This window comes from Pyrgilauda ruficollis, unplaced genomic scaffold (genome assembly GCF_017590135.1).
Source record: "Pyrgilauda ruficollis isolate IOZ18807 unplaced genomic scaffold, ASM1759013v1 scaffold7, whole genome shotgun sequence".
Classification (NCBI taxonomy): Eukaryota; Metazoa; Chordata; class Aves; order Passeriformes; family Passeridae; genus Pyrgilauda; species Pyrgilauda ruficollis.
In genome coordinates, this window is record NW_024528821.1 from 10,357,553 (window position 1) to 10,367,855 (window position 10,303).

Consider the following 10,303-nt stretch of genomic DNA (forward strand, 5'->3'; position numbering starts at 1 on the left):
GGCTGGAGGAGTTGAACCAGACCTTGCAGGTCACTGTTTTCTCTTGTCCTTAAGAAATGAGACTCTCAGAGACCTTCAGTGGGGTCAGGACAGCTAAGTTCTTAAACTGTGCATTCTTAAGATAATGAAAAAAAGTCTAGTTTGCACTACATCAGGTTTAGAGACTGATGATGACTGTTTCTGACTGTCTTAAGCTTGTTGGGTCAGGTTTTCCAAAGGATTTGACAAGGTCAGGTGTGCACCTTATTTCAGAACATCAAATCATATTGGAAGTTAATCAAGGCAGAATTGTTATTTCCTTAGTGCAGTGATCAAATGATATTCTAAATTACATTATTCCACAGCAGATTGAAATAAGGGTGAATTTGTAGCAGCTCCCTAGAGCTCAGGAGATAATCTGCCTGTGTTTTGATATCCCCAGTGTTATTTATTTGAGCTAGTAACTCCAGTAGGTAGAACAGGCTGTTGGCATTGAGATGTTTAGGATTCTGTGGTTGCAGGGAGCGATGCTGAGAGTCTGTCCTGCAGCTGCGGGCCGGTCTGTCAGGCCGGTCCCTCGGGCCGGTGTGTCCCGCAGCTGCGGGCAGGCCCGGCGCTCGGCGCGGCGCTGCTGTCAGCGGGCTGCGCTGCGCTGCGCGGCCGGCAGGCGGGGCTGTGCCCGGCGCCGTGAGGGAGGGCAGCTCCGGGAGCGGGGCGCAGGAAATGCCCTTCGGGAGCCGCGCCGGCGGCGATGCCCTGGCGAGGACCGGGCAGCCCTGTGCGCTGCCCCCGTGTGCCTGAAGGGCGGATTTGCCGCGAAATAAATGAGTTTGCTGGGAATAAAGCAGAATTTTCTTCTTAGGCAAGTGCTGTATCTTTATAAGGAGAAATGAGCCAGTGTCTGACTCAAGTCCCAAGGACCTTTTGTTGATCTGTCTTTAAAAGTGGCGCCAGAAGAGCAGCCCTGTGGCATTGTCACACGGTCAGTTGAAGCTGTTGATTTTATTTTCCTTTTCTCCCTTCTCGCGGAGGACGCCTCAGTGTGCTCGGCAGCAGGGCAGGAGCAGCCAGCACCGGCAGCCCCCTCAGGGCAGGCAGCGCTCCGGGCCTCAGCGCAGCCTGGCCTTGCTGCAAGATGCAGCACACAGACACCGAGCACAGATGAAAGGATCCTTTTTCCTTTGGTTGTAAATTAGGAAAGTGCAATTAAAACACTAAATTTGTGTTTTCCATTGGCTGTTAGGACCATATTTAAAGACCCTTTTTTAGCTGCTGCACCCTATGTCAGCCATTTCCCACTTTGTGACACTTCCCTGCCTTTAGAAAGCTAAGGAAAGAAATCGGTAAAGGAGTTATCAAGCAAGCTTTATTATATACCTTTAGTAGTAATCCAGGAGAAATATCACTTCACATTTAGATACACTTAGGCAGTCATAAATCTAGTCCATCTCGATCTTTATTGAAATAATTGATAATGTGTGATACAGCTCTTTTGCTGAAACTGAATTACTTAGAGAGCTATTGACTCTTGCATGTTATTTCCCTACTCTGCTTCTAGCAATTAATTCCATGTTCTATTCCAGGTTTCTCCTGTAGCTTGAATATTCGAGGATAATCTTGTTTGATGATTTAAGAGAGAGGAAGAGGAGGGGATGTGTCTCTGTCCTGTGACCCTCTGAGCTTTATGCACCGGGCAGTTACAGTTGGTTTGAAAAATGAAGTATCTCTCCAGGAGATGCAGAAATTTAGAAGGGCAGGTGCCAGTATCTGGAAGAACTGCTGCTATATGAAGGTAGAGGAAGAGCTACTGCTGCTGCTTTATAGAATATAGAAAATGATTCCTGAGAAGCAGGTACTGTAAGAGCTCTGTCTGAGCTGATTCTGATGGGAGTAGCTGGCACTGAGGGGAAACAGAAACCTCCTGGCATAAGGCACTAGTTTGCAACCTACACATGGAGTCAGAACAGCTGTAGAGGAAACATGGATTTCAGGATCATCCTCTTAAAAACATTTTTTTTCCTGTTTTCCCCTGGAAAGGAAGTTTTATCTCTAGTCTAGCTCAATAGGCCACTCAACTGGAATTAACCCTCTCATCAAGGGAAATAAAAGGAAAATAAATTTGCCCATGTATTTTTGTAAGCTTGAAAATGAAAAAATTGTAATAGTTGCTTGAGTTTTGGATTAAGCAGGTCTACTTATAATTGTAAGATAACTGAAAGAGAGCATGCAGCACTGGAAAACTCATAAAGCTCTATCAAATGTAGTGGGAATGAAAGCAAGACATTAAAGAGATTATTTTAAACCCTACTAAATTAAAAATTTGTACTATATTTAGATTCCAATTCTCTAATTCAAACAGAGGGGTAATTTTCTTCTGCATTATGTTTTCACAGAAGCACAAAAGGAGTATTGCTCTCTGTTGTGTTCAAATTTTCAGAAGCCTGTGTATTGAGAATTTTAAATAAAAATAATAGTTCATAAGAACATTTGAACTAGCACATTGTGGGGAGGGAACAGTATAAAAAAATGGCATCTCTTTGTTGATCTTCAGTTTTTTAAAGCCATGCTTAATTTCCTAGATGTTAAAATGATCGACTTCGCATATTCAAGGTCAACAAAGTCTTGTTTAGAAGCAGATGAAGAACCCCAAACTCTTCAGTCTATATGGAATCCTTTGTATCAATACTACTGAAGTAAAGAAGTGTAATTTAAACTGAGGTATCCCCTGCCATGCTGTTTCAACACAGGAGCAAACATGCAGCCTACCTAGATGGCCCCGGCTGGGAATGGTCTCAGCTGTCTGGGGAGTGAATGTTTTTTGAGAATGAGATCAGTGCCAGACTGGCACTTGGACTAAATTTCTGTAAGTGCTTAATGTGTAAGAACTGCCCGTGATCCTTCATAAATAGAGAGTGAAACTCTGCTCCCACCTACTGAAATTGATTTCCTATGCAAGCAGCAAGTAGCTTTTGCCAAAGCCAACACAGGCCCTTCAAACAGCCACTCAGCTGGCTCTCAATTTTCCTGTTGTGTTTTTCTTTTAACAGACTGTACTATGGAAAATAGACCACACTGCTCCATTAAACAGCAATCCATTGAATAGCAGGGCTGTAGAGTAATAAAATCTATAGTGGGTATTTATATAATGAGAAATGTACAGAAAATATCCCGGGTATGAATTTAAAATTAGTTTCCCAAAGCACACTATGGAATCTAGAGTGCTCCAAAATGTTTTTGTGTGGAGGTCAGTGTTTCGTTTTTGTCCTTTGATGTCCAAACAGTGCTACTGCTGAAAAGCACACCATTATTTTCAGGATTGCAAAGTTTAATAAGGAGGGATATTTTTAGTAGGAAGCAAGACCAAAAATCTGTAGAGAGCGAAAGTTGCTGATTTTTTTTTTTAAATTTTGCAACAGAGCAAGGATGTAGCAGAGGGAAATTCCTTGTTGGGGGAACCTGAAAAGCTCTGCTAAGGGACCTCTGAAATACCATTCCCTGATTAGACTGAACTGGACATGAGAGGCCTGGGTTCAAACTCAAATTGTGCCATGGATCCGTGTTGCCATCTTGTGCAGTTTCTTTAGTCCTTTAATAACTGTTGTCTCCCTCCAGTCTCATTTTATAGCTGGGGTCACTTGCCTGTATTAGTATTTATACCCTACCTGCACTGTAAGTCACCTGGATATGGAGGTGTCTGTATTTCAGCTTTCCTGCGTGCTCACCCCTTTAGACTCTCACCAGGCTTTGTCAAATACTTTTGAAATAACACAGGCAACTGCCAACAGAATCCTAATTTGGTTTAGCACTGCTCAGCCAGTTCCCGGGAGCTGCTTTGATACCTTATTTAAATTTCATGTTGTGTTTTGTATCTAGGTTAAACATGCACCTAAAACTGCAAGGACATTATAAATAAATTTTGCAAGTCAAGCAGTGTTTTCTTTACAGCAGAGAAGGGAGTACAAAGAGTTTCTGCAAAGCTTGACCAGGTCACCTAAAGTTGGTGCAGCCAAAAATAGAGCCATGATCTCCTGCACTCTGACACCAAGGCTCATTCCTCCTCTTCTCTCTGTAATGAAAAACCATATTCAAGGTGGTGTCACCTGTCTGATGTTTTCAGGCCATGGAGTTTAATGAATATCATTGCTGTCTAAGTCAAGACTTCTGTACTGTTTTCTGAATAGGATGCTTGCTCACACTTGCCAAGTGCATCCCAAGAATTACTGTTGGGAATTTTTTCCCTTTACCTGCAGAACTCAAAGTAATTCCTGTAGAGTTCTCTTTTACCTTTGGTTTTACTTGCTGTTCAGACACCTCTGGCCTTCACCTTCTCACTGCATAAGAAACCTTACAAGCTGCCCTGTGCTTTCCAAGTAGCTCCTGTGCCCAAATGTATTGTGGGCTCCCCAAGTCCCAGCCTGCTCAGTGCCCCACGGTGTGCAGCGGTACCTGGGGTGATGACCCTGCTGCTGGCTCCTCGTCAGAACCAGGAGGGGTGTGTGGGGTGCAGGTGTGCTGCTGCCACTCACACACACAGTCTTAGCCTGTGCAGGCAGCAGCACAGCACTTGTGTTCTTGGGAGTGAGCACTGGGTGGATGTGCAGTTTTAGACAACAGCTTGTAAGTGATTTTGAATCTCTAGCACTCACAAGATGCTATTTAATTGAACTTATTTCAGGTAGCTACTGCAAAATCAATTTGAACTGGTGATGGGTACAAATAATGGAAGGAAACTATACAGAAAATATTTTTGAAAGGGTCACAGAGCTTGAGGAAGCATTGCTCTAGAGACCTTAAACCTGAGCTGGGATGCAGCACTAAACAGTGATGTGGTCACAGCAGTTACTTGTATTTATCTCCACAGGATGCCATACACAGGCATTTTCATAGCACCTGTGGTCTGGTGGGTGCTGGGGTAGCTGCTCTGCATGTGGAGTTATTTAAGTTTCCAGTAGCCTTGTACAGTGCATGCTGAAGTGTTTCATTACTTCCTGGTAATTACTGAGTGTGCTGGCTAGCCAAGGCCAGTATCAATATTGCACTCTGTGCTCTAAGCTGTCCTCTGAGTACTGGATACATGTTCCAGTATTTAATAATATCTAATGGATCAGAGAGCAGATAAAGGCAGATAAAAATTGCCAGTGTATTTTTATAATCCTCTGAAACTCTTACAGCAGCCAAACTGCATGACATTGTGCATCTTTCCTTTGTGTTCTGAGGCTGTTATTAAAGTCATAAGGAAAATAATATTTTCCCATGTATCTTGCAGTGCAATTTTCATGTCTGCTAGTAAGAGTCTAGAGAACTCTGTAAACTGGTTTTGTTCTTACCATATGAAATTTGAATATTTAATTCCCAAGATAGTCTTGTATCTATGAGTACTTTTATTAAATCTAATTTCCTTGGTACATTCAAATCAGAGAACATTGTGTTTTGTCAGTAAAACATGGTTTTGAGAGGGTAGAGAAAGGTTGGAATAATATATTTGCTACTTCATTTGAAGGGGAAAAGCATTTTACAGTATCTGTGATATCTACTGATTATAAAACTGTTTGTAGTGTATATCTGAAAATATACACAGCAGCTTTCATTTAAAGGCACAGCCTGTCATTAATGGATTGACCACCTGATACAGCTTTTCTGTTCCTTGGTATTATTGGTGCAAGTATAGTTGTTAAACAACCATAAAATTAGGAAATGACAATTAGGCTGTGCAGGACCTGCACAGGACCTGCTGCTTGTCAGTTCTGTGCATGCTGAAATCATAATCCTTGCAAGAAGCAGGTGTTCAAGTATAAATAACCTGACTATTTGAAGATTCTTTGTACACCATTATTGCATTTATTACTTCTGTGGTAGAAGGAAGAATGAGGTAAAAATCATTGATGTTGATGAAAAATAGACAGATTTAGTGAGGTAACATATTGTACATCTCACTGCTGGACAAGGAGGAGGGAAAAAGCTGATTAGCATGCTTCAGGTAAGAAATAAAGCTCTCAAATATTAATTACTATAATGGTATTGAGGAGGTTATCAGCTTGAGCCAGATGTCCTGACATCCAGGAGAGAGAGGATTATTCATTGAGAGTGTGGTGGCACAGCAGTGCAGCTGAACATTAATGTATTCCTTTCTTTTCAAGGTATCTACACCCCTGAACCGCTCTGCAATTTCTGGTGGGCTCTTTTATCCACGGGGTTTATGTTTGTGTATCATTTTAGCATCTTACAGATCCTGGGATTGGTAAGTAAACCCAGGTTAATAAATGGATAGTCTGCAAGTACATTCAGAGTAAAAACACTGAGTAGTTTGAGTGTCCAGGTCTACATGGATAAGACTACTTGCATGCAAATTTTTGATAAGGCTACTTGTATGCAAATTGCATGTTCTAACCAGCATTTGTGTCTTATATCTTGCAAGTACTGGTAAAATAGTTCATAGATTGGTTATGTACCTGCATAAATCCATTTATTAAATACACAATGGAATTTGGATCTGCTTTTTTTCTGAAAGCTGCCCTACTTGTGTTGAGCAAATGTTTGTCACCTGAACATTTTTGATTATTATGGTAATTCTCTAAATTTTCACTGTTTTTAGGTGAATCAGTACAAGATAAAAATATTAATCGATAAATTTATTGTTGCTTCCTCAGGTTACAGAAGTGAATTTGAACAATATGTTGTGCCCAGCCATCTCAGATCCTTTTTATGGGCCCTGGTACCGAATCTGGGCATCTGGACATCAGACTGTCATGACCATGACTCATGGGAAGCTCATAATCCTGCTGTTTTACAGTGCTGTCCCCACCTTCAAATGGAGCATGGACTTGCTTAGACTCCCAGCTAAGAAAATAGACTGAAATTTCTCCCCACAGAGTAGTTCATACAGGAAGCAGAGATATACTGGAAAACAAAGAGGGGGGATGGCAGGACAATGGCTTTATACTTCTTCCCACAGTTTTTTGCCTCAAAACCACCTCTGTAATGAAGTGAGGTTTTTTTTTTACCTGCTGTTTCTCACTGCCTATTGCCAATGGCAAAATTAGTGGCCTTATTCTGGGGAAGGTTCATGTTTTATACATTTTGTATAGATTACAGTAGAATCTTGCTAAGCCACCATTTAAAATTAGGCCAGGACCTGTCCACATTCCAGCAGAGAGAGTGCCAGTGCTACCTCGTTTTGACTCATTTTCCATTAAAGAATTGTACAGGATTGTATTCCCTGTACTTCTAGGACAGGAAATAATGCTGAATTGTAGCACTCCACTGATGTGAACCAACATGCTGAACTGCATCACCTGGCTTAACTCTTAAAGCTTGAATGTTCCAAAATGGTCACAGGAAATCATGCACACTTAATCTTCCAATCAGAAGTGCAAAACAGTGAGGTTCTACTGTATTTTCTTCAAGCTGGTTGAAAATACTGGGGAACAATAACTCATTAAAAAAATTAATCAACTACTTAATTTCTAAGCTGCAGTGGATAAGTACCTATCTAGTGAAGTCCCATCATGATGCTTTGGAGATGCTTTTATTTTGGTGAGGGGGAAAAAAAGAATGTTGAAATAATTTTAAAAGACCATGTTAGGTATAGGCCATGATAAGATATTGCATCCACTGTTCTGTCCTGACTTTGAACAAAATGGTTTTTTTTCACTTACCTTAGACTGGAGAAGGAGTGGAGATACAAAGTCCAGAATAAACATCAGGAGTTGTTTTTTTATACTTAGTAGCTTTTGAAACATTCCTGCTTCATCTATGCTGATCCTCACTGACCAGACTGGTGGGTGAAGAAAGGGAATGAAACTCTGTTCTCTCCCTACAGCTCTGCTGTATCATGTGCATTGGTTTTAAAATAAGGTTTTGAAAGGAATGTCAAATCAGTGCAGGCCTCTACTGCAAAGGGCATGTTCCAGTTTAGTAGCATGACATGTCAGCTTGTCTTTTGGAGAACAGGATGGAGATGGGCAGAATGATCAACTGCATGTACCTGCTCCAGTTTTGCAGGAGGAGAAACCATTGGGCAGAAAGATAGAAAATCCTGACTGTGTTCTTCCAGAATTGTGAGTCCATTATGCAGACTGTTGTGTTTCAGGGTGCAGATTTTTCTTGTACAGAAGTTTGGGGGAATTTATAGATTGTGTTGTCAAAGCTGTGACTTGCAAGATAAACCAAAACCATCATACCTCCTCCAGCTGGATCACCTGAAGGTATGTGCTGAAGTTAAGGTACAGATGTTTATACCTCAGGAAGCAAAAGTAAGTTGACTTTTTTTTTTTTTTCCCCCTTAAAAAAGAAAAAAAAAATTATGAGGGAACAAGTGGTTACTTCAAATATTTTTACTCTACATGATTACAAAAAGTATACCTCTATCAGAAATACCTTGTCCCATATTCTGATTTACAAATTGGTTTCTGGCATTCTTCCATGCCTTGCTGTGTGTGTGTATATATAGAAATATACTGTATGCTCACAACTTGAGAACATGCAGCATGTACCTAAACTATTCCTCAGGCATATACAGCTGGTATATTACAATAGAAGGACTTTAGACAAATTTTGCAAATACTATTTTGCATTAAGGTTTCTGTGTTTGTTTTTTTCTTTTTGTTTTCTTTTTTTTTTGATTGCCTTTTTTTTAGCATCTTCCTTTTTTTTTTTTTTTTTTTTTTTTTTTTTTTTTTTTTTTTTTTTTTTTTTCTTTTTTTTTTTTTTTTTTTTTTTTTTTTTTTTTTTTTTTTTTTCCTCCTGTCAGGATATTGTAGTTACTGGGAACACTTCTCTAAGCAGGAGCCTCTTCTTTTTTCCTTTTTTAAACTATAGCATTTCCTATCAGTAATCATCTGCTTCAGGGCATTCCAAACAAGTATAAAGCAGCTGCTGTTTGCCACCATTGACTGCCTCTGGTCAATTAAAACTGCAGGAGCATTTGAATGAGCTCAGGTGTCTCACTCAGTGCAGGCTCTTTGCTTGGAAAGCAGAATTTGCAAGCTCTTCTGCCTGACTTAAAATTCAGTAGCAGGAATGTGAACGGAGCTGACAGGGCCATCCCTGGGCAGTGGAAAGGAATTCCTGGTGCAGAGCTGCTGGGAGTGGCTGCCCCTGCCCTCCCTGCCTCCTTCCCTGCCTCCCTGGTGGTCACCTGTGCTTTTCCCTCTTGGGCTGCTCCAGTTGTTTTGAGTTACACAGAAATTCGAGGTGTAATTTCACCACATGGAGTTTGCTGATAGAGCTGCTCATCAGAGCCAGTGGGGCACTTGTACTGTCCTTCTAAACCTTGTGTGGGCACATTCTGGAGCTTGCTGAATCTTTCATACCCATTTCAGCTGAGAAAATGTCTCACTGAACAAGGCAACAAAGTACAGAGGTAACCAACTACTGCACTTAGGAAAGATTTTAGAAGCACTGGAGCTGCAGTGAAGGTATCAAATGGAGTCAGGTGGGAAGGCAGACAGTGCAACCTTCACCTTCTAAACATAAGCTGTTCCTTTGTTGTTGTGCAGTATCAGTGAGGCTGTTTCAGTTAGAACAGAATCATTTAGGTTGGAGAGAACCTGTGAGTTCATCAAACCAAGCACTGCTGAGCCCACCACTGACCCTCAGCCTCAGGTGCCACACCTACCTACATGTCTTTTACACTCCTCCTGCAGCCTGTTCAGGGCTTGATAACCCTTCTGGTGAAGAAATTTTTCCTAACGTCCAATTTAAACCTTCCCTGGTGCCACTCGAGGCTGTTCCTCTTGCTTATTTCCTGGGAGAAGAGGCTGACCCCCATCTTGCCTTCAGTTGCAGAGTGACAAGGCCCACCCTGAGCCTCTTCTTCCCCAGGCTAAACCCTCAGCCATTCCTTAGAGGTGTGCTCCATACCCTTCCCAGCTCTAATGCTTTGCTTTGGATGTGCTCCAGAGCCTCAGTATCTTTCCTGCAGTGACAGGCTCAAAACTATTCCCCCCTTCCCCATGCCCTTCGTTGAAGGCTTTTAGAACTTTGTTGATTTATGGTGACCCACCACTCAAAACTGCATCAGTGTAGCTGAGACAGGCTCTACAGAAGGGGAAGGACAGGTCAGAATGGGAGCAGAAAAGGAAAAAACTTCTGAAGGAATTGCAGTGGAACTTCACATCCTTCATTCCTCACCTATCTCTGGCATCTGCTGGAAATATGCATTAGCCAGAGCTTGCCATATGTGCAGGAAATGGGAAAGCAGAGTACTTCATCTCTATAGCAGTTATTTGTTGTTTTCCCTGGCAGAGGCTGATTTTTCTTTTCCCTGAATGGTTTATTTTAAAGGAAGTTACACTATACAGATTTCTTTGGTTGCTTTATGCTT

General features: G+C 41.5%; 1 protein-coding gene across 4 annotated transcripts in view; it reads left to right on the forward strand.

Annotated features, from left to right (window-relative positions):
* Positions 1–8,605, forward strand: part of TMEM164 (transmembrane protein 164) — a 31,814-nt gene extending 23,209 nt beyond the window's left edge. For all 4 annotated transcript variants that reach the window (XM_041485402.1, XM_041485404.1, XM_041485403.1 and 1 more), the window contains 2 exons: positions 6,117–6,217; positions 6,627–8,605. In XM_041485402.1, the coding sequence (XP_041341336.1) occupies positions 6,117–6,217; positions 6,627–6,833 (308 nt within the window). In that variant the 3' untranslated portion in view covers positions 6,834–8,605. The remainder of the gene's footprint in view (positions 1–6,116; positions 6,218–6,626) is intronic.
* The last annotated feature ends 1,698 nt before the right edge of the window (positions 8,606–10,303 follow it).